General features: G+C 39.0%; 1 protein-coding gene across 2 annotated transcripts in view; it reads right to left on the minus strand.

Moving 5' to 3' along the window:
- The window catches only part of hgfb (hepatocyte growth factor b), a 26,879-nt gene extending 2,008 nt beyond the window's left edge, over positions 1 to 24,871 (minus strand). The window contains exons 1-17 of one of the 2 annotated variants that reach the window (XM_083551778.1): positions 24,564 to 24,871; positions 23,047 to 23,203; positions 22,157 to 22,269; positions 21,577 to 21,691; positions 19,475 to 19,617; positions 18,323 to 18,443; positions 17,231 to 17,349; positions 15,000 to 15,165; positions 12,807 to 12,940; positions 8,959 to 9,052; positions 5,409 to 5,545; positions 3,302 to 3,334; positions 3,096 to 3,201; positions 2,885 to 2,959; positions 2,385 to 2,534; positions 620 to 726; positions 367 to 509 (exon numbers count right to left, since the gene is read on the minus strand). In XM_083551778.1, the coding sequence (XP_083407904.1) occupies positions 367 to 509; positions 620 to 726; positions 2,385 to 2,534; positions 2,885 to 2,959; positions 3,096 to 3,201; positions 3,302 to 3,334; positions 5,409 to 5,545; positions 8,959 to 9,052; positions 12,807 to 12,940; positions 15,000 to 15,165; positions 17,231 to 17,349; positions 18,323 to 18,443; positions 19,475 to 19,617; positions 21,577 to 21,691; positions 22,157 to 22,269; positions 23,047 to 23,203; positions 24,564 to 24,612 (1,962 nt within the window). In that variant the 5' untranslated portion in view covers positions 24,613 to 24,871. Of the gene's footprint in view, positions 1 to 366; positions 510 to 619; positions 727 to 2,384; positions 2,535 to 2,884; positions 2,960 to 3,095; positions 3,205 to 3,301; positions 3,335 to 5,408; positions 5,546 to 8,958; positions 9,053 to 12,806; positions 12,941 to 14,999; positions 15,166 to 17,230; positions 17,350 to 18,322; positions 18,444 to 19,474; positions 19,618 to 21,576; positions 21,692 to 22,156; positions 22,270 to 23,046; positions 23,204 to 24,563 lie in introns of both variants that reach the window. The other variant, XM_083551777.1, reaches the window with a different exon arrangement.
- Between the last annotated feature and the right edge of the window lie 552 nt (positions 24,872 to 25,423).

Here is a 25,423-nt window from a genome sequence, read left to right on the forward strand (position 1 = left end):
GTTAAATGAAGAATGTAACAAAAAATAAAAAACCTATGAGGTTGGTTACTCGCCTCCATATCGTTGCATTAAAATCATGCAACACACTCTTCCAATAACTGTTCATTATCCCTTTCATACATCCTGCCCATTTTTGGCATAATGTGACATTTTAGTCATGAAGCCATGCAAAAGATGCACTATTTATTCATGAACCCATTAATTATTGATGCCCGAAAGAACGGACTTCCTGTGCATTCAGACAATGCAAATGTAAATTCCATTGCTTCATATTACAAAGACAAAATACTGTATTCATATATACTTTTATTCTAATACTGTATATGCAAAGTTAATGTATGATATCCTTTAGTGTTTGGATCTCACCTCACACACTCCTTCATCTCTCTTCCCGCCAGCGCACACTTTAGCATCAGTGATCTCTAGTGTTCCTCTGTGTAACTGCTGGCAGCGTTCGTTGCTAACAATGGGCAGCTGAACACTCTTTAGTGTGCCTTCATGTCCTGTGCCTAGAAGATTATAGTCCTCATTATAACACTGCAATTTACCTTATCGCATCGTGTCAACGTAGCTCTGTAATAACTCGGCACTGATTTGTGCAGTGTAAGATAATGCCTACCTTTTGTTTCCCCCCAGCCGTACGTAGAACACATGGTGCCCTCTGCAATGCTACAGCCAGCTACAGGCAGCTGAATACTCCGCACATGCTCGGTGATGAAAGCAGACCTGAGATACAGTGAGAAAGAGAGAAACAGCAAGGATATTTGAACAACTGCAATTCACATTCAAGTGTGTGATCAATGATGAAAATAAATACCACAATATGTTCATATATGTGTTAAAGGGAGAAACAATAATAACACCACTTAATATAACCTGTTTTTGCATATCACACTGTGACTATATATATAAAAGTATAATAGTGGTTGAAGTCTACACACAGTGTACATAGTATGTGTATATATATATATATATATATATATATATATATATATATATATATATATATATATATATATATATATATATATATATATATAACACCACTTTTAATAGATAGCAGACCAGGAACACCCCACAAGAGCTGCAGTTTTTGGAGATGCTCTGACTCAGTCGTCTAGACATCACAATTCGGCCCTTGTAAAACTCACTCAAATACTTACGCTTTCCCATTTTTCCTGCCTCTTACACAAAAACTTTGAGGACAAAATTTTCACTTGCTGCCCAAAATATTTCACCCGCTAACAGGTACCATGATGAAGAGATAATCAGTCTTCATCATATCATTCCCTTCACCGGTCATGTTTTGTCTCGTCAGTGTTTATATACATAGAGAGGGATATTGTAGTGCAGATAGTTGCTCTTACAAGAGAACACTTTGGTATGAATAGTGGATGTTGGTAGAACTACTCAAGCTCAGATATGGACCAGTAAACTAATCCTAAGCCTGACTCAGAGCAGCGTAGTGTCCCCAAACAGCAATGAGCTGATGTATAGTGTGATTTCTTTTGGTACAAATGACCTCTTGCACCGCGCTTTTTTACAGCTTAGCTGCATGAATCTTCTACTAAAGGATCAGTAGAGGCTGTTGGATGAAATGTATTATTTACTGCCAATTAATTATTTAAATTACATCTATTTATTTGGCATATGCCTATACTTAATTATAAATATATACATTGATGATGATGATTATTTTTAATACTTTCTTTCGGCTTCTCCCTTTAGGGGTCACCACAGCGGATCATCCGTATTCATGATCCGCATGTTTGATTTGGCACATTTTTACGCTGGATGCCCTTCCTAACGCAACCCTCCCCATTTATCCGGGCTTGGGACTGGCACTAAGAGCGGCTGGGGTTGGTTCACCTGACCGGGGATCAAACCCGTGCCGCAGTGGTGAGAGTGCCGCATCCTATCCACTACTGTAGACCACCAGGGAACCTGCTATTATTTGTATTATTTATAATTCTCATTATCTGCCAATCACAGCAGCTAAAAGTATATAATAACGTGAAAAAAAAAACATTTTTCTCTTGCCACAGTTCTTGAGTCTAGACAAGCTGGTTTAAGTATTTCAGAAACTGTTGATCTCCTGGTATTTTCACACATAACAATCTCTAGAGTCACACAAAATAGTGAGAAAACAAACAAACAAAAAAAACTTCTGTTTTGTGGGTGGAAATGTCTTGTTGATGAGAAAGGTCAAAGGAGAATGGCCAGGCTGCTTCCTGCTGACAAGCAATAGTAACTCAAATAAGTACTTTTTATAACCATTGGAGAAAATGCTTTTGCAGAAAAGCATCTCAGAACGACCAGTATGTTGAACCTTAGGGCTTATACTGTATATTAGTCTAAGAAATGAAATGATTTGAGGGTCTTACTGTGCCAGTTGTAGCAGGGCAAGTCCTGAGCCTTCTGGGCCACATACGACGTGAGCAATCCTCCTTTCCTGCTTGCTCCAATTGTCCCCTCCAGACTCGTTCAGATGCGCAGAACCAATCCACACTCTGTACTCAGACAGATCAGGAACACTGAAAGAGAGAGACACAGAGCTGGTTAATGCCTGGACCCTATCATACGACCCTGACATTTTTATTTTATTATAAATGCAAACACAAAGTAAGCCAAGATACAAATAAAGAAATTCCATTCTTAATTCTCTGGCTTATACTGTTCCACATGACTCTCTTGTGAGAACATACATACATGGCGGTGGTCTAATGTCTTCAGTCCTAAAAGCATCACTAGCTATGATTTGTTATGTTAGACATGGTACGACAAATCGTGTGAGATCTGGAGAAAGACCCTTCTGACCTCGTAAATGTGGAGGTCAAATGAAGGGCGCGACATTGCTTGTGTAACGTGACTGCAGATAAATTACCATGAGGAGAAGCACTCTCTGTCCGTCAGCACCCACTCCTCACGCACCAGCGAGCCTCCGCATGAGTGAGCAGCCCTGAGCACACAGACCATGAACACCCATAACATGGTGAATATGACTTCCACACTATATAAACAGCAGATTATCCAGACAGATATATAGATATATACGTTCAGGTATTTTAAACGGAAGGAAGCACTTGGTTACTCACCCTTTCTGAATGCTGACCATCCAACTGCCCTCTTTAATGGGTACAGGGCCACCACCCACTATCCTCACTTGCTTATGAACAAAACAGGAGAGGCGCGAGGTTTCAGCTGCTAAAGCAAGCACGAATTATAGTTTAGTCTTCTTTTTTTTTTTAACAGCATTTACAACTAGAACCTAATCAGCAAACATAATCTGCTGTATAATTACCTTTATGTGGTAGATTGTTCTGTAATTGCTCACCTAAAACAAAAAAAACACAAGGGACAAGCATATTACTCCAGTTTTCATTCGGTAATTAGCCAGCCAGAAGACGATCAATGTCAGATAAACTAATGAGCATATCTGCACATTGTTTACAGTGTAATCCGAGTGGAAATGTGTGTGAGGTCTTGAGCCAGCATGTGGGACTGCTTTGACTGCATGATGATTGAGCAAGAATCATTTGCACCTCTGTGAAGCACCTCATCTCAGGTTTTTGCTCAGAGCCACATTAGTATGAGACGTAGCAAAAGATAAAAAGACTGACCCATTAATGAAAGACAGACCAAACCAAATAGACTTTGGATATCTTATTTAATCAAATGTGTTTATAGACCATAAGTGTAAAGAAAATAATCAGCACATTGTCTGTGTCATAATGTGGCCTTAGTGTTAACACACTGAGTTGTATATTTATTAAAGCTTGACATGGCATACTCATTTTAACACATTTAAACAAGCATTTATTGTTTTTTTGTGAACAATTGTATGTAGCGCTAGTGTTATAAGAGCGATAAACAGCTGTTCACTCACCGACCACTGTTATTTCTCACTCTTGAAAGTAGGCAAAACAGTCCAACTTGTAATGTTACCAAGAAACCACCGACCACAAACCCCTCTATCCTGACGATGTTCTCAATTTAAACCACAGGTTTTAGCTGTTACAAAGTGCTTACAATGGAAACCAAAGCTTGACAATTTCATTTTCAATACCAACAATCACTAATACTTAGAAATCCTTTACTCTGTTTATGTAGCAGGTAAGACTGTACAAGTCCTGTGATAATACATTTTAAAATAATGAGTTACTACAATACGCATACTAATATAAACCTGTCTTAAAGCAGACACTAGCATCAGAGCCGATCTTATAGAAACTAAATCAACAATGATTCACCAAATGACAATTCAGATTCAATTATTTAACAGCACTGTAGTATATGAGAATAAATATATGCCACAACTGTAGATCAGTTTTTTGCAATTTTGAAAAAATACAGAGGGCTTAAATGAACCACGAATTAACTATTAAAACAAGCTTTAAAGGTTAGTGGTTTGTTTAGAGAGAAATTGCTAGCTAATACTGTTGCATATTTTCATAATCTCTTCTTCTTTCAGCTGCTCCCATTAGGGTTCGGCACAGCGGATCATCTGTCTCCATACCCCCCTGTCCTCTACATCTGCCTCTTTCAAACCATCTACCTGCATGTCTTCCTACACCACAGCCATAAACCTCCTGCTTGGTCTTCCTCGTTTCCTCCTTCCTGGAGGCTCCATCCTCAGCATTCTTCTACCAATATACCCCATGTCCCTCCTCTGCACATGTCCAAACCATCTCAATCTCGCCTCCCTCACCTTGTCTCCAAAACGTCCTACATGCGCTGTCCCTCTAATAAACTCATTTCTAATCCTGTCCATCGTCGTCAACACCTCAACATCTTCAGCTCTGCTACCTCCAGCTCCGCCTCCTGTCTTTTACTCAGTGCCACTGTCTCTAAACCATACAACATCGCAGGTCTCACCACAGTCCTATAAACTTTCCCTTTCACTCTCACAGATACTCTTTTATCACAAATAACTCCTGTCACTCTTCTCCACCCACTCCACCCTGCCTGCACTCTTTTCTTTCCATACTAATATGAGATGAAATTTCGACAAGCTTCACCCTGTACACTCACATGCATTTGAATTGTTTTCTTGCTAATGAACAATTTTGCAAACTATACTGATTTTTTTTTCCTGCTATAATGTCATATGATTTAAAAGATTATTATAAAATGTAATAGAGCTATGAGGTGAAGACATACACAATATGGACAAAAGTATTGTGCCACCTGACTTTTCCAACCATATGTGGTTTTCCCCAAAACTGTTACCGCAATGTTGGAGGCACACAATTATATGATGACTTTGGAGGAGGTAGCATTACATTATCCCTTCACTTTATCTAGAAGATCCAAACCTTTTCCTGCTTGACAATGTCCCTGTTTATAAAGCCGGTTCCATGAAGATTTGTTTGTGTGTGTGTGTGTGTGTGTGTGTGTGTGAGACTCACAGCATTTGACTGTGCAGTAATCCCAGGGTACGAGGGAGCTGTTGGTGTAGCACCATGGCCCGTGCTTGTCTTTGTCTGGATTTCTGCAGAAGTTGCCTTCCAGTTCATCGCTCTTGGTCACCATGTTTCGTGCTTTGCTAACAAACGAAGGATTTGAAATTATTTGCATATTAAGATAATGGGCATAATGGCTATAAAATTCAACCGCATCCATACTAAAGTCATTCTGTAACCACAGAAATATGGAATCAATGAAGTTTGGGGGAGTTGAAAATACAATCAAACAATATGTTTGTGCTTATGTTCTTATGAAACGAAACAGCTCACTTAAAACGTCCAACTCGTTCATCATTAACCTAATCGGAACGTATGCGTAAGTGTTAAGGCGCTTAGGAGCTCTTTCTTCTTCTTCACCCTGTGCTATACAGCTGTGCTGTTTGTTTCTCTCTGGAGACACAGCGAGGCATTTGGCTTCAACATTAATCGTGACACGACCCCCTTTTCTCAGCTCTCCCACATCAACAGCCAGGGTTCCTCACACTTTCGGGGAATACCGATGTCAAAACACTACAAATTTTCCAGCAGGAATTCTATAGGAGTAGAAGAATCCAAACGGACATGGAATTAAGCAGCTGGATGATTTCCATCCAGGTTGCTGGTTCCCTTAAAGATGGAAAAAATGCTAAAAAAATTTGAATTTTTTTTTTCCCTAAACGGAACATAACAGTTTCTTTAATAGAAATAAACTATTTTGTCCAACCTCACATTTAGCTGTATATTATGTCATACTCATGCTATTATAGACAAATTATGAAGGTAATTATTTGAAACTAAGACGTTAAACACGACAGGTGTATGTAATGAAAACTGTGAAATAGAAAAAATAATTGTACTTGCAAGCAGGAGCAGGAGCAGAGAAGAAACTAGTCTTTATCCATAAATAATGTTTATGTTGCTAAGATCTGAGAAGGAACTAATACATATTAAGATTTCATTTAAAGACGATTTAAAAAAACCCAAAATGATCTTTCGATACCACAATGAGACGTCTACTGCTAAGTAGTGAGTCTTAACCTCAGGTTCTCCCACCTACACACCTGAATGACCTTTAACACTAGCCGTGATGTCTGAATTAAGAACCAGACTCGCTTTTGATGTTCGCATGGCAAGACGTCTGAGTAAGGACTGAGCATAGGGAGGTCAGAGGTCAACTCTAAAGCTTGCTGTTCCAGCTGCAAGAGCCTGCTGTTAATTCTTGGAGAATTAAGTCACCCTGACTGCTGCACACCGCCATCAATTAGAACGCTCTCAGAAACAGCTTTCTCCACTAAACCGTGTTTTTCTTGTTAAAAAAAAAGTGCAAGAAGCTTATTTTCTCAAGCAAGACAAACACACCCTGGCAATCTAGGGACCCCTGTGCTTTGTTTCATTGCCTTAGTGGGGTTGTGCAAAGAAAGGGGGAATGAACTTTGACCTGGAACTTGCTCAGGAAAACAAGGAAGTTATTTAATAGAATACATTTTGGGGTCAGTGTGGAAAAAAGAAACACCACAGAAGTGTTTCAATCAGAGCACTACACACACTCACACACACACACACACACACACACACACACACACACACACACACACACTCACACACACACACACACACACACACACACACACACACACACACACACACACACACACACACACACACTAACTAGCATATTTGCATATGTCAAGTTCTGATATATGAATGCAGGGCTCCTATAAAAAAATATAACAAATCACTTAAGTCTATTTTACATCTGGTAATGCCCACTGAAGGGCATATATATATATATATATATATATATATATATATATATATATATATATATAAAACAATAATAATAATAATAATTATTATTATTATAGTAGCAGTTAGAGTGGTATTATATTATACTAAGCCATATGCATGTTATATATTGTATAATATTGAAACCTAGTACATATTTTCCTGATCCCCTGATGCTTATTACTTTGATTTAATTATTCTTGTAGAATCTTTCAATTTAGTTATTTTACCAGGAGCAATTAACCTATTTTGTATGACTTATAATTATTCCTTGCATATTTCCAGTCACCGCGACTGTCACATCTTTATAATAGATGCTTAAATGTTCAAAATGTTATATATATATATATATATATATATATATATATATATATATATATATATATATATATATATATATATATATATATATATATGCATTCTCTCTGGTAATAAACTTTGGATATATTTCATACACATCTTGGTGTCTCGGCCTTGCAATTGAGGAACTAAACAAAAACGAGTGGGATGAGACTTTAAGTCTTTGTTAGCTTAGAGATGAACATAAGAACATTGTAAATTAAAAAATAAATGAATAATTACATATACACTATATGGACAAAAATATTGGAACATTTCCAGCCATGTGGTTCTTCCCCAAACTGTTACCACAAACTTGGAAGCAGTTTGGAGAGTTGTATAGGATTCCTATTAAATGCAGTAGCATTCATTTTTTCCTTTACTTGCACTAGAAGACCAAACCTGTTCCAGCATAACAATGTTCCTGAGCTCAGAGGGATTTCCATGAACATACCATTTACATGGGTTTGGAAGAAAAACCTCAGCCTCCTCACCGCACATTAATAACGAAATTTACTAACACCCAAGGTTTTTGCTAACAGATAATATGAGCAAATGAGACTAAATAAGGACAGGGGTTGCTCAAGAAGCACATATGAATCTTATGATAAATATATATTTAAGCTACAGTGTGAATTTTAAAGTAGAATTTGTTCAGTTGTTATGTTAGATACACTGACCATGATCCACTGCATGAAAAGAGTGGACATTTTCTTCCCCTCTATTTTAGTAGATTACAATCATTAGGAGGCAGATTTGACCTTAGAATTATTGAAATCCTGCCTGCATTCAAACAAATGAATGCATGCCCACACAGAAAAAAAGGTTTTGCATTGATGTTTCCAGCTTTTTCTGTCACTCTTATATTTTCTGATTTAATTGATATTTGCAGTCACACCGAGCTGAAAAATCAAAGCCCAGAAACATGTGGGTGTGAGCTATTTTTCGCCATCCTATTCATTTTGCTACCAAGATTTACCCTTGAACCACAAAGATAAATAGATCATTCAAGCGGCACAAGGAATCAAGGGACTGTCCTTGAGTTCCCTCAACGTACGAAGTGTTAATAAGTGGACTCGAGTTCGTGTCCATGGAAACTAAATAACTGAAAAGATGTGCTGCATGAACAGAAACGTATTTTGTAGTGCCTTTTTGTTAGATTGGATGTGCTTTATATATATAAAAAGGGCAATGGAAATTGTGTTAAAGGGTTAGAATTTATTTGTGTGTGTGTGTGTGTGTGTGTGTGTGTGTGTGTGTGTGTGTGTGTGTGTGTGTGTGTTTGTTTGTTTGTTTATTTATTTGTTAGAAAGCTCATTGTTACTGCCCGAGTGTGCTCAGTGTGAGTGAGGGGGTGTTCCTATTGAATATTGTGGTTTCAGGATCTCACCTCTCGGTATGGTCGCTCCATGGTGCACAGGGGATGCCTGAGCGAGTCTTCATCTGCCTCCCTTTGTACATCTCGCCACTCCCTGTATAACACTCTGGAAAGCAATGTGTAAAAAAAGAGGATCAGGATTATGCAGATCTGCTACTTTTGAAAAGAAATGAATAGTCGCAGTTGGTTGTGCATTAGTGCCTATGGAAAATCTACACATTATCTCATAGACATAAAAGAGGACACTTTTAATATCAAAAGCAAATTGTTTTTAGCAGAACTGTGAAATGGTTCCACATTGCACCGCAATCTGATGCTGATCAAACTGCCGATCTGATGCAGATCAAATAGGCACAGTAGCAGCAAAAAGCCTTTTTATTCTTTTAGTTAAAATTATTGTAAAGTCTTATATTTGAAACACACACATACACACACGCACATATATACGTGTAACAATACACATATTTGTACTGGAATTTTTCGGTACAGGGCTTTCGGTTTGCAATCATTTTTACATGCGGAACATCTGAGATAAAATCTGCTCCAGGAGGAACGTATTATGTGGCGGACCGCAAGTTTGTATTATTAAACTTAAAAACATACACAACAATTCCTGAAGTATTAAAAAGAAACTGGAGTTTGTGCAGTGTCACTGTGGCCACTCTTGTTTGATTTGTTTTGCGCATGCATGAAAATGGTTTAAAAATCCATAGTGCTAGCGTTTGCCGCTAACCAGGAAGTGGCTAGCGGCTAATGCTGGCGCCATGGATTCTATGGATAAACACACACACGCACACACACACGCACACACACACACACACACATCTGTATTAACCAAATGGGATCTAACAAATTTAAAAAAATTTTTATTCTGTTTATTTCATTTTATTTAATCAATTTATTTTGTGCCAATGTAAGTAACATAATAAAAACATGTATTGCATTTTATTTGATTTGAAAAATATATATTTACCAAACCGCGAATTTTAGGTGCTGTTAAACTACTTTTAAACAGAAAAATCAAACACCAAGTTTTTCAGGGGGTCCATTACTAAGAGAGTTAAACAAACCTATGCTGTCCTAAAAAACATTATGATTATCTGTTTGTTTTTTTGGTGCATTTTTGAGCAATAATCTGTGCCTCATACAAGCGTAACCAATGTTAGAATTTATAGCTTCGTAACAAAATGAGTAAATGTTGGTGCATCTGGGTTTTATAAACTTTGCATTATGTATGAGAATGTTCCTGCAGCAATAATAATATACATGCAAAAACAATACAGCCAATATGTCTATTCCTGAGGTAAACAATGAGCTAACAGTACTTTAAGAAACGCACCACAGCACCATTTACCCCATATGCCCTGTTCCCAGATCCCAGTGGCCCTAATCAGAACTGCAGCCAAATTGATTTTAGGATCAGCACCTAACCGTGTCCTCCCATGCGCCCTCCCTGGCATTGTTAGACACACAGAGCTGTCAATGGTGATTTATGTCTGAGCCTTACTGTCATATTCCCACACTACCGTTCACTCCCATTGTGCATGCCTCAAACAGAGCCTATTTTAGTGGCTGTGGAGATCAGACCACTGGGAGCAGTCAGCACAAATGCCAAATCTTGGTAATGGAAGAATGAGAGCGCCTTAGAAAATGCTGCATTACAAACAGTTTGTGTTTCATGGGGTTAAATGAGCCCAAACAAGCAAGAGGTATCAAAAGCAAAAAAAAGGGTCTGTTTAACATATTTGGAAAAACAACAATGTTAAAGGATAATAAGTAAAAGATCTTCTTTTTTTTGTAATCACATACTGAAAACATACTGTATATGTGAAGTTCACAGCACAGTGGTATATACACTGGAATGCAATTTACTGCTGCATATTTCATGTTTGCGACACACACACACACACACACACACACACACACACACACACACACACACACATACAAATACACAAACAACTGTTAGTTTTGAATGAGAACAATGTTCTCCAATAAGATTTCATTGAATATACTAAAATCAATAAAACTGTGGCTCATTTGCATATCTTAGACCATAAAATTAATATTAAAAAGGTCAATATTGTCAAGGTTATGTCAGGGGACTGCCTTTCCCAGAAGCCACTATTTTTTTTTGTTTCATGCCACATGAATGTTTGCACCTGTATGGCATTTTCAGCTAATGAGCACCTGTAGGTAAGACATAACTTGTGATACATTAGATTTGTGTGTGTTGCAACGTCCCATTCCATATTTGCTGTAACCTTCACTCTTCTGATAAGATGACCCATTAGATTTTGGAGTTTGTGCATTGAGGAGGTTTGGGGTGCAGTCAGTTTTTTCAATTCACCCCAGAGGTGTTCAATAGGGTTGAGGTTTTGGGTCTCTTAGATCAAGTGAAGGGAAAATGTACCACTCCCATATCCAAAAACATCCATATAAAAATGTATTAGAAATTACATTTTTGTACGCTAAAAGAGTATCATGGTTCAAAGGTTTATGCCCCTCTGCACTAGACAATATGGCAAAACCAACAAATACCAGATTTTTACTAAAAAGAAAAACAAATATGTCTCTCAGTGCCCCATTTCAGCGCATGTAAACCATATGTTCATAAAGTTGGCTTTATGCACAGTTGGATTGTCATGCTGGAACAGATTCGAGTCTCCAAGTTCAAGTGAAGACTAAATGAATTCAACCACATCCAAGGATATCCTATAGAAATCTGTAACAGGTTACAGATGAGCTACATATGACTGGAAAAGTCAGGTGTCTCAGTGTTTTTGTTTATACAGTGTATCTGCACTTACATCTGCCTGTACGCTTATTACATGACAGAGACACAAATACAAAACCCCAAGTAACTAGCAACTAACACTGCAACTATGAAAGACAAAAACACAACAATATGTACCATAAGGTGCGGGATAAGACATAATTAGAGGTGCTCATAAACTAAAAACTTGACATAGGTGCAAGCAGTCATGTGACATGCATGCAAGAAGTGCAGTGGCTTCTAAAAAACATAATCAAAAACCTGGCACATATAGTATGGCCATGACTCTAGTAAGTGTGGTATTTTTTTGCTACTCCTTATAACCCCCACATTGCAGTTAAACACAGCTCCACTTACACCATTGAAGTTCACATGTGCACATCCATTATTAACCTTAAACAATTTGTACCCCATATTACCATTCTACTTGCACCGTTATTCAGTGCACTGTTTTGTTTTCATGACTGTAATCTATGTCTCAAGGTGACTAATTTATAGCACATTTGCATTGTTTTGTTTTTCTTTTTTTGGTGCTCTTATTCTGTTTGCACATTTATTACCACCTTACCTCATTGTCTCTTTGCACTTTAAACCTACAATAATGCAACTTGCTGTTTTGGGCTTCTGTTTAGAATTGCATTTCATTGGATTTTTTAATGTACACAGTTCAATGACAGTAAAGTGAATCTTATCTACTCTAATCAAAAATGTATTTTCAACTGACTACATCTTGCCCAGACAGCACCTTTAATGTGTCATTGTGTTTAAAAGTTTGTTATTTAAAACTAGTGTATAGACATAGGTAAGAACTTCAGTTTAAATAAGCAGGTTGTAACCTACATGATTCTGAAGCTTGCATCCAGAAAAGTGCACCCAATTATTCAGGCTGAAACTGAAAGTTCCAACAACTCTCCAACAGATACCGACAAAAAAACGAGTTATTGTGCCAACCGAAGCCCTGTGTCTTTCTCAGTTACATTTTCCAGCAATGTGGACTCACATGAAACATGCCATAAATATTAGATTTGCTTCCAATAAATGACTATATAATGTAAATGTGCACTGAATGTAAACTGAAGCTTACCGTCAGGTTCAGGTGTTATTTCCTCGCAGACTGGGATGCTCCTGCAGAAGACCCAAGGCACGTTAGGGTCAGTAGTAAAGCACCATGGGGCATCACGGCCATCAGGATTTCTGCAATAGTTCTCCCTCAAGTCCCTAGATTGCACACATACATACAACAATGTATACCGCTTCATATATTTGATAAAGTTAATGGATTTGCTATGGCTGGATGACTAATCTGAGCAGAAAGACACAAGGGTTTGTGACCGAGTCAGCTATTTGAGCCAGTTTGCTAGATGAATGTTGAGAGCTGAGCTATGTGAGAACTTTTTTGTCCCAACATCTGAGCTGTTCATTAGTGTGAAGAGTGGGATGTGTGTTTGACTCAGCTGTGCGAATGAGGCACCATGATGGAAGATCTTCTGCACTGCTGCTCTTTAAAGACATACTGCATGAAGTGGATTGTGCAAGGTGATCATTTATCAAGATAAATTTAAATAAATCTTCTTAATGAAACACAGACACAGTGGGCATGATAACATTAATGCAGGGACGCTAACTGCACTTATCGTTGCACATTGCTGATTTGAACAAATGTCTGGCTTATGTTTCACGCCATGTCAACGATCTATTCGGAAACCATAAAAGCCATGTCTAATTGATGAGATAGGCTAAAGTATTTAATTCACTTGAAAAGAATTCTATGGATAAGAAAAAATTATATTGTGTTACAACCCCTCTAAAGGGGCCGCTGTTTTAAAGAAGCAGTTTGTGGTATTTAGAGCCCTCTGTTGCCTGTTAGATTAAATGCAATAACAAACTAAACACTAACAAGCTTCTCTTTTTGCTCTAAATCAACCATTATCTCTGAAAAAATAATGTCAGACTCACAGGTGTTCTATTAATGAGAAAAGTATGGTGCTGAGAACTTTGCTTCAGGATGTGAAAATTCCGGACTGGAAAAAGTAGCAAAATATATAGAATGACCATCATCTATATTAGTTTATATACACTATATTGGCAACAGTTTGTGGACACCTGGTTATAAGTATGGTATGTGCTTTTTAACCATCACATTCAACATTTAGTCCAGATTTGCTCTTATAATTCCCTCCACTCTTCTGGGAAGATGTTCCACTAGATTTTGGAATGTGCTTTTTTGGACATTTGTGTTCATCAGCCACAAGAGTGTTAGTAAAGTCAGGTACTGGTAGGTGAGATGAGGAGGTCTGGGTCCAGTCAGCTTTACAATTCATCACAAAGGTGTTCAGTAGGGTTGAGATCAGAGCTCTATAGCAGGCCACTCAAGATCTTCTTTTTGAAACTATGTAAACCATATCTTAATGGAGTTTTCATTGCCCTGCTGGAACAGGTTTGGGTTTCCAAATTCAAGTGAACGCAAAATTGTATTTGTCTGCCTCTATATTTGTGGTAACAGTTCGGAGAAGAACCACACATGGCAGGAAACGTACAATACTTTTGTACATATAGTGTATTTGAACAAGGTATATGAGGTATGTATTACTTCTGAACATCTGTATTTGGACCTTTAGCTCAGTGTTTAAGGATTTGATCAGAAGGTTGGGGGTTCAAACCCTGGTGGTTGCAACTCTTGGGGCATTTGAGCAAGCCCCTTAAACTGACCGTTTAAACACAAATTAGCATTAGTGTTACCCTAACCAAAAGAGTAAAAGCTGTTTCAAATACTACAAATACTAAATATATATATATATATATATATATATATATATATATATATATATATATATATATATATATATATATATATACTTTCTTAGTATTTCGACAGGGCTTAATATAATCTAATATGATATAATCACTTCTTATACAACCAGTAAAGCGTTACAGAAAAATTATATGGCACAAAATGTTTTTGCTGAAAAGTAGCACTACAGTTTTTCTGGACTTGTGTATGAATAATAATAAAAAAGAACGTAATATTAAAGAGATTTTAGCATAATATTACATTGGGATATGCAACACTGCCCCCTAGAGCATCCATTCACATTCTGTGCAAGCATATTATCCACCTATGACACCTCTAAAATGGTTATGATGCACACACATCCTTGACAATTTGCCCTAAGGGTGTATGAAAGGGGATAGAAGTGTTCATCTTTGAGGTGTACATATCTAGGTCTTATAATATACAGAATCAACAGCGTATAAAGGTGTCTGTAGAGGCACTCACTTGCAGCGGTACTTCTGTGGTGTGAAAGAGTGCGAATGAGGAAACTGGGCATCCCATCCTTGACAAGTCAATCCATCCTTAGAGACTGCCACTGTCCCACGATATCCTTCCCCATTCCCTCTGTAACACGCTGTAGTCGTTTCAACGTCACTGTGGCTGTCAGATTCTGTGAAAAAGGAAGCAACAGTTATAAAATGACGCAAAAAATAATAATAAACTAGATTACTCATTGAGCATGACGAACAATGAGTCAGACTCATTTTCTCTTTGACTGCAAAAGTTCATAATGCAATAACGGTAGTTCTGTTTATTTTCTTGCGTCCCGGGTGAGTCAAAGCAGCTGCTGAATACAAACAATAAAAGCAAGCGACAGTTCTGGTAAAATGACTGCCAAATAGCTTCTAAACTTTCTGAAGCCAGTTAGTGCTCATTGTTTAGTTAATATAATATATAATTTGGTATTTATTATATTGTGTATTTCTATCCTGAAAAGTAGGAGTGTAACATAGTGCCATTAGCCATCTGTTTATTATTATCTGTGTCTGTAACTCTAAATATTTTATTCAGATTTAAAACTAAAGTGGGCGTGAATATACTGGAAGTGATGAGTTTCTTTGTTTTTGTTTTTTTGTTTTGAAAAAAAAAAAAAGTCTTTGACTGTTTCTCAACCTCAGCTACATCATTCTTGTTCATCATTGATTTAAACTGCAGATGTAACTCGTAATGTTTTTTTTTTTTTGGTTTTGTTACTGTACACACATTATTTTTGTGTGTTTCTGCCCATTATATTTCTTCTAAGTTGGTTCTATTTCTAATTATAAACTAGATCTATCGAATATATTTAAAACTAAGCATCAAATAAAGACTGCTGAACTTTTATCACTGAATGAAAGCCTAATTTCTCCTATGTTGTCCTGCAAGCTTCATCACTGTATGAATATACTGAGTACTGAATTGCCAGATCCAAGTTCTGATCCATACCTCTAGTAAATACCAGATGCTCTGTGAAGCTTATTGCCAAACATTTTTGGGGGAAAGAATGAAAAGAATTCTATGCCTACTATTCCTATCTTGTATTTGATCTCGTCATTCGAGTTCTACACAGGAATGCCAAATTGAGTTGGAACCGCATACAACATTCGATTTGAGCACGTCCGTTCCTACTGCACATGTCATGTTAACATTATTTATTGTTGCATACTCAGGCGGTGTCGTCTAGGATCGTTTTTTTGTTAGCAGCAAGGCAGGAAAAAACCCAACATAACTACATTGCTTCATGCTACGCTTTGTTTACTGAAAAGCAACAGCCTAGGTTTTAAAAGCATTTTCTGGCCTTAGGAGCAGGGCTCAGATAGACAGGAGGTTCACTTTCCAAATGGACCTACGCCATCTAAATCCACACACAGATGCGCTGATCGTTTCTGCAGATCATTTCTGCATCAGTATCCACACAGATGGGACACACATGGCTGAAGAACTGTGTGGAGATTTTGTAAGAGAGAGATGTAAGGAGATTCTACAAGTTGTAGATCCACAGTGTCTGAGAGAACTAGTAAATCAGGTCTGTTTAGAAAAAAAAAAGGAGTACAGCACAGAAAGCATTTGGGATCCAAGCATGAGTGAGGTTCCATCAGGCAATAAGTCTTATTTATAAAATGCAAGCCAAAGCTAAGCCTGATACCCTGCTTCATTGCTTCCCCAGTCATTAAAATATCCTCAGGCAAAAGTGAGATGGAGCTGAAGCAAGACTAGAAAAAAAGGTGACAAACTGAGGCTACTTATTAATGTAACCGGCTACAGTGGTGTGAAGAAAAACCTGTGTGACAATGTGTGTGTGTTTGTGTGCGCGGCTGAAACCCACACGTGTCTCATGTCTGCAGACACAGGGTTTACAAAGAAATCCAAATCAAGGGCTCCGGCTCCCATTCAGATAAGGCCATGCACCAGTGCTCTGATTCTGATGAGGAAAAACAAACACTTAGAGACTCCAGTGAACAGCAGGAGTGAGGGAGCGTAACGAAGGAAGACGAAGGTTTTTTTATGGACAAACCCTCCTCTTCTCAGTTCGCCACAAACAACATTCCTGTGAGGGTCCCAAATGAGTGGGGAGCTGCAGGAAGAGGAAGTTGTAAATTTGGCAAATTCCTTTTTTTTTCTCATTCTACTTGACTTGCCGACACACAGCCAGACAAAACCTGTATATACTCAAACAAACGAACAATCACACTCACCACACTGTTTGACATCGCAGTACTCCCACGGAGTGTCGGGATCGGTGGTGAAGCACCAGGGTCTCTGGCGTCCATCTGGGTTCCTGCAGAAGTTATCCTTAAGTCCTTTATCCGGATACCTGTCGAAGAGAGTAGAGTGAGCAACGCCGTGAAGCCTGATTTACAACAAGGAAGTACCCACAAGCAGGCATGATGCATTAATCAATTTGCACATATGTACACACGGCGCTTCTGCAGAATCTCCGCGAATTACTTGGACTCTGAACCCTAAAGCCTCTAAAGCTTAAAACAACATGGCCGAAACCTGCCTCTTCTGCTGGGTCGTGGAAATCGGTCACTTTTTACGAAAACACCGTTTCCCACACTGCAAAAGTTCTGGAAATATGCTTTATTGATTTCTCACATGCTTTTTAAAAACATAGCAGGCAGATGCCATTCCTCATGAGGTAAACGTACTTAAAGCTTTTCCAACGTCCGATTAAAGAGCTCTTGTGAGTTTATCGACTCAAGGGAGAGTAGCTAAACAACTCGCATCTATTTCTCAACCCTTACGATTTCTCACGACTTACTGTTGGTTGAACTTAAGCAGTGCATCAGCTTGATGCTAATTGAAAGCAATGTTGATGAATACGACGTTCATGCCGAAATACAGAAGTACACATTGCACATCAATAACAGCAGGAGGGCTCACGTGCCAGAGTGGACATAAGCTTTCCACCAGAACTTTCCAGATTTATTTCTTGCGCATAGTTTAACAAGCAGAACAGACAGGTTGTAATATACTCCAGAAGTGTGATTCCCAAAGGGGGCAAATGAGGGTTGAACCTCAATTTCCAGGTAACGTTTCTTTAAGCATTGCTGGGATGGTTGGACTGAGATTGGAGACATATCTTAGAAAAAGTTGCCTGTGAAAAATTTACTCAAAACTGCAAAGATGAAACCTTTTAGTGAGAGCTAAAAAATGATCACACGCAAGGTCACGGGTTTATAATATCGCTGCAGATTGGTTCCGCAGATCTACTTAGCACACTGTACCAAAATGGATATAACATATGATCTAATGGACCATGTTCTTGTCTGGAGGGTTTGTACCTTTTGGGATGAAAGAGATGTTTGTGAGGTTCATCTAAGTCCCAGCGCTGGCACTCTCTGCCACTTTCCGTGTGGTCCATGGGCCCGCGGTAGCTTTCTCCATTACACATCATACATTCCACTGTGGATGAGGAACATGGCTGGTAAGAATCTTAGTCTTGAGGAGCAAACCCAAAGGAATACACTCTTATACGGACACGCACACACACACGCACGCACACACGCACACACACACGCACACACACACACACACACACACATGCACAGCTGAGAGACTTTAGCATGCTCAGAAAGGAGAAAATGACTTTAACATGGCTGTCACATTGTAGAGCAGAAATAAAAACAACTGATGATGGAATGTTAAATTCCCTAAGCACATTGTATCAGGAATTAGGTCCATGTTTATTGCAATCAATCTCCTATCTTTTTCATCTAACATTAAGTGAATTCCTATATGCAGCCATTAAATGAGAGTCCTACATCAGGTAACACCTCACCTTAATAAGCTAAAATACCACCCATTAAGCTGTCAGTACGTCTCCAGGGGCAGGCCTGAGCTTCTAACTGATTTCACATGATCAAAGGTTACCGAAATGAGTAATTGAAAATCTAGAGGCTTAGTCATAATGGCCCGGCGAACGTCACAGCAGAGAGAGGTCACCTAAGAAGCACGGCACCCTCGAAAGCCTGTTATGACTGTTGTACTCCACTATAAAGGCTGGATCGGCATATTGGAACCAGATGTCCAGCACTGGCCATTTTCGTGAAACCTTGATTTTACATCCATCTGTGTGTGTTTCTGATTATGGGAAACTAATTTATTAACAAACCCTCCCAGCCGTATTTCTGCACAGTGCTCTGAGAATAGACAGAAGGCTGTCTCTGTTTGCCTGATCACTATCTCCAGAGAAAGCTCTCTACATTGCACTCCGCATATTCAGCCCACATTCTCCCATGTCCTGATTTAGCGAGCAGAGAAGTGCATGAAAAAAAAAAAAAAAAGATTCTGGCTCATGACTACCTCACTAGCAGAATGTCTTCTTACCTCAAAAAAAGCATCCAAAAAAATCAAACCCAAAAGCAGCTCAACAGTAAATAATTCAATGAGTTTAAATCACTGGGAAAAAATAAAAATAAAATACAGAAGCTTACCTTGCGAGCACTGGGGAATGTTGCAGTTTTGATAACGTATGCTGGGGTTCTTTGTAAAACACCACGGTCCTGTAGTGCTATTGTCTGGGTTCCGGCACAAGTTTCCCCGAAGGTCCTTCTTCTTATGTCGCCGGGGTAAAAAGCTAAGTGTGTTTGATAGGTAAAGGAAGACAGAATGAGGGTAAGCTCAAGGGATACTATCGTTTCATCTGTATATTCAGGAAATAACAACCAGCTGTGCTACTGAGACTTCTGTATGTCTGTTAACACTGGAAAAGACTTCCGCTTTCAACAGATAAAAAAGGGAGAAAAAAAAAGAAGATAAATGGCAACAGGAAAACAGACAGCCATCCCAGATACTAATGTCACCCACTTCATGTCCTCCTCTGCACTCCCACTCATATTAGTAAATCAAAGACCATAGAGCAGGTTCAGATCAAAAGAGGCAGAGACACTCAGACTCAAAGTGAGACAAAAAAAGGGAAAAGAAAAAGCAGAATCTGTCTATAGAATTTTTTTCTGGCATCATAGAAGTCAATTAAGATTTATAGAGGAAATAATCATTGTTACAGCTGTAGAAAAACCAACACAACGTCATTCTTTTTAGCCATTTTATATTTGGAATCTCTGTTTAATACAGGTTGCCTTTACCCATACGTAAACTGAGGAATTTGCAGACAAAGAAGCAGATACCTGCTCAGGAAAAAAATGTAGAGGTCAAATCCCTGTGCCAGGGTGCCACAGCGATTCTCTCAGCGGAGGTCTGAAAGCGAGCAGGCCTATAAATCTCATATAAAGTCCATGCGGTCTAGTCAAAACTTGTCTACTCCAGTTAGAAACTTGACTAGACCGCAGTGCTAGATTGTGTTTTAAACATGTTTAAAAGCTGTGAATGATATCAAAATGTGACACACAAGTTCGCCTGTGACTTCTTTTTGTTCCAGTGTTCAGATCCAAATCTGTTCAACAGCAGGTTTTTTTTAACCGTACATCTGTCCGTTAGGATATATAAAAAGTTGAAGGGGAGAGAAAGAATGAGGCGAGGTGAGAATTGAAAAAAAGAAAAAAAGAAAACCCTCAAGGTCCCTTCAAGGTAGTCATGTTTTCATGTGTCGGCAGCTTTGTGAAACTCAGAGACGTATAGCTCTCTTGGCTCAGACTCATTATTCTCCCCATCCCTAGTAAATGACAGGCAGTAAACCGATGGCTCCATGCTGTTTCAGCATCCTTAATGAACTCGCCAACCATAATGAACTCTTGGCAAATAAGCCCTTCACATTAGCTATCTTATCTAAGCCTTGCACTGCATTCTGTCAAGACTCCCACCATTACACTCGACCCTCCAAGCTAACCTTTTAAACAATAATTCCTCCGGTTTAGCGCACTTATTTATAGAACTGTGAGTATATAAATACTAAGTGCAGTTCACAAGTCAATACAGTGTTTATATCTGGTGTTGTGTATGGTGTTAGTAGGGCTGTAAGACTGGTCTTGAGATGTTTTCTGTATTGACTTGGACTGTCTCTAAAATATCAAATACAGCATAATAATTGGCGCAATGGACAAATAAAGCCCACTTAGGTTAGCTAGTTTTTGGTCTTTGTGCTTGACTCACTTTCATGTGAATTCGTAAATATTTTACATGAACTTGACCCGCTGAAGGATCGGTCTTGATTTGATCTGATAGACCTGGTCATGAACTTGACAATGGTGGCCTTGACTACGGACCTAAATGTTAATTCGTAAGCATAAACAGACCGTACGTTTTGGAACAACTGCGGGCAAGTTAAAGTACTGAGCCTGCTGTCAAAATTAAAGCCTTCCACAAAGCATAACTCTGTCAAAGGACAATTGAATTAATCATCAAATCCTCTAAATCTTGAGCAGGCCCTCGTCTGCCATGCATCTGTTCCGAGTGCAACTGTGTTTCATTTGTCAATGAATTACAAATAACAAAGGTGTCTACTGAAGCTGGGATGAAAATAAGGACTGGTGAAATTGTTTCAGACACAATAGAGGTTTTGAAAGACTGTTTCTGACTAAGAGGTTCTAAAAGATTGGAAATTGGAAGAACGGCTGCAAAAGAGGGCAGAGAATCTTACTGATGTTCATGTGGCGTGTTCAGCTCCCAGTTCTGGCACTCGACACCATTCTCAGTCACTGATCTCCTCCCTTTGTAGTTCAGGCCTGTGCCGATGATGCACTCTCTTACGAAGTCTACAAGAGTAACATTGCAAAGGTCAAAATATCAGCTATTTCACATCATGCTGTGTGCCATACAAGCAAAGACAATTGGATTTCATTTTGCAAAAAAAAAAAAAAAAAAAAAAAAAAAAAGATTTGCTGACATAGAGGTCACAAGACATGCTGTCAGCACTGTGTCATTTCATTTCACTTTGCTGATGAACTCCTGACACGCACATGTCACTGTGTATACAGGTCATCCAGTTTTCATCTAGCTTTACCATTCCGAAGAAAGCATTTATAAATAAGGCCTCTAAACAGCGTTCGACAGTTACATAAGCTGAATGAAAAAAGTGGAAGGGAGTGTGTCTTTAGTGTAAAGGACCCCCATGAAAAACCAGGAACAGATGTATGTTACTAATCAAACCATATGGAACTAAATTCCTTGTCAAATTATAGCATCAGCACAGCAACTGTAATGCAAGAAAGCTTTTGTACCTTTTTTTTCGTAAAGGTCAAAGCTGAAGTCGGTCTCGGCATGGACGCCTACTGTGAGGCTGTCGAAGGAGAGTAAATGACACTTTGTGCCATTTTGATCAAAGAAGAAAGCTCTGGAGAAAACGAGAGAGAGAGAGAGAGAAAAAGAGAGAGAGAGAGAGAGAGAGAGAGAGAGAGAGAGAGAGAGAGAGAGATTGCATGCACATTAATTTATTCATACATTCAGTGGGTTTCATGGCTTTGTGTTTAAATAGACAACATTTGATGAATTGAGAGCAGAGAGAGAATGAGTAAGACAGAGAGAGAGAGAGAGAGAGAGAGAGAGAGAGAGAGAGAGAGAGAGAGAGAGAGAGAGAGAGAGAGAGAGAGATGATAACCAGCTGTTCGAGGTTAAAAACATCTGCTAGGTTCTACCTGACAGAATTTGTAGCACTGATATTTTAATTTCTAAATCACATGCCATTTCGATGCTGAATGTCGCTGTAAAGTATATGATATTTCCGGGCTTTGCCAAAGGTGCTGTTTGGCAAATGGGCCGTTACGCAAGACATCAAAATAGGAAGTAGTTGATTTGCTGATTGTGCATTTCTAGTTGTAATGTAGCTTCCAGCTCTTTCCTCTGAGCACACTGTGCAGTTTACCCTGGGCCAATTTTATTTTTTTTTTCAGGATGGCACAAAACTCTCCAATCCCCCATCCCCCTTTTACTCACAAACTGATGTTTCATCATAGCACAAATATTTTTGCCTTAATCACATCCACACACTGACCTCCACATCCCACTATGGCAAGGCTGCAGGTGGTTTCCTGTATAGACTGCACATGCTTCCTGCGTATTCATAAACTGTTGGAGGTTAACTGCATTTATTGACCCTGACAGGCCTCCGTACCTGCAGGTGAAGGGGAGTTTTCGGTTGCGGCTGCAGCGACGCACGCACTTCCCCAAGCTCATCTTCTTGCTTTTCATCATTAAGGAGGAGTCAGGCGGAGCAACTAGACGAACCCCGTCAGTCTTCTGGTAGTCCTGGAGCGCATGCCTCTTGCTTTCTGCCATATAAAATACATTGGTCATAAGTAATATACATTTCTTAAAGAAATTATGATAATAATGAATAAAAGTTGCATAAGACTGAGGGTATAGTGACAACAAGACTGACAATAATAAGACTATAACTGATTAAGTAGACGACGCACTGGCAGCATGGAGCGGAAAACAAGCCTATACAACATGCTTTAGTGCAAGATTAATCCTGCTTGTGTAATAAGATGCAAGGATATCCATCATTTTCTGAATAAGTACAGCGACTCAGGTTGAGTGGATTCTTTGTGAGGGCCACGTGGGAACATGCCAAATCCTCACTGATCGGGTAACAGAACTCCTTCGGAACCGAACCAGAGACAAACTTCCACATGCATGAACAAGCTCTAGTGTATAAGGTCATTGGACATGGTCGCAGTCCAAGTTCTTAATGGGCAGAGAAACTCGGAGGCTGAATTTTCTTTTTTCTTTTTTTCTTTTAAAGATAAGCACACTGGACTGGTCTGTCTGTAGCCTAAACCAAACCTGTCTTGAATGGAAATACAAGTCAGCCAGGCAAAAAAAAAGGAGAGCAATGAAAATCCACATCTGCATCCTCATTCCAGGCAGCATTCCCCCTGGTATCATGGTTGAACCTTTGCCCATCAACATTTGAAATTGAAATTCAAGAGTTAACTCATGGGCATATAGTTACTTATTATTATTATTATTATTATTATTATTATTATTATTATTATTATTATTATTGACTTTTGGGCCAATTATATTCTTATCAGTAAATAGAATCAATCCTGATTTCTAGAAGAAAACTGTCTCCAGATATTCCAGATTAAAGACTGCCTTTAGGGTTGTTATATATTTCTGTAGAGATGGCACAGAAAAAGAGAGAGAGAGAGAGAGAGAGAGAGAGAGAGAGAGAGAGAGAGAGAGAGAGAGAGAGAGAGATCATATTAAACCATTGTTCATTATTATGAACTTTACGTCTCTGAGCTCTGAGTGTGAGGAAGCCCCGTGTTTTCCAGGAGGCTCCAGCAGTTCCAGAGCAACAACACACGCGCATCGTTGCTTTTCATTCCCAGCTCCATGACTCATGCGCCCAGATGGAGAGAGAAGCGAACAGAACAGCTTTCCAGAGCTTGCGAAACTTTTATTTCGCATGTAGTAAACGTAAAAGTGTCCCTGCTTGAAGTGCGACACCGAGACACTGTTCGGTAAAAACCGGATGTTTCGCGCTAAGTTTGCAATCTTATCTATCCAAGATCAATGGAAAGATCCGATACATAAAACATTACAAAATGCACCAAAGTGCAAAGCGATAATCTGGAGATCTGGTGGGGAGAAATTGCGTGGAGCATCAAACTAACTTACCCGAGTAAAGCAGGACAGAAAGGCAAAGCAGGAGCGTGTAAATCCACATGCTTGTAAGTCGTGGGTGTTGTGATCGAAGCTGCTTGAAGGAGAAATGACGAAGTGGGTTTTGCGCGCTGGAGCTCAGACCGGAGCAGGACGTGATGTCCACTGAGCGGAGGCTGGTGATGATGAATATGATGATGGTGGTGGTGGTGGTGAGAAGGATAAGACTAATGATGAGGATGAGGATGGTGGTGATGCTGATGATGATGATGAGTAGGATGATTTTAGGCGCGCGCGCTCGGAGTCCTACACGGCACCGTTATCCCTCCCCTCTTACTCCATCAGCCATTTAAAGCGATCCCAGCGTGCAGGATGAGGAAAGCCCCCTTTATCGCAGGCACAATTTCCTGGCCAGTGCTCTTAAGACTTGAGGTTGTTGAACCGAAGCGGGAAGTTCATTAAACACGAAGCACAGCTTTACAGCTTTGTTAATGTACTGACTGGAATCAGATCAGACTACAGGACTGGACCAGGTCCAAGTCTCCGATCCAGTTGGATCACTGTTTAAAAAATGGGAGAATCTCTCATGCAAAAGAGGAAATAAATAAATAAATAAATAAATAAATAAATATAATTCCATCACTTTCATATTAACCTTTTTTTTCTCCACCATATCTTCTGGTTCCTGATATTACTTAAGGTGTATTTGTCATATCTCTGCAAGGCAAACATATTTTATCCAGAATATTTTATGTTCTCAACTTTCCAACATTTATCATTCAGGCTCAGAAAGAACCACTTCTCTAAACATCTGTGCAGCAAATGTGTTTGTTTCTGTCAGAATACAGAGCAGTCTACTACAGCTCTACTTTCCC

This window comes from Silurus aristotelis (genome assembly GCF_946808225.1).
Source record: "Silurus aristotelis genome assembly, chromosome: 10".
Taxonomy (NCBI): domain Eukaryota; kingdom Metazoa; phylum Chordata; class Actinopteri; order Siluriformes; family Siluridae; genus Silurus; species Silurus aristotelis.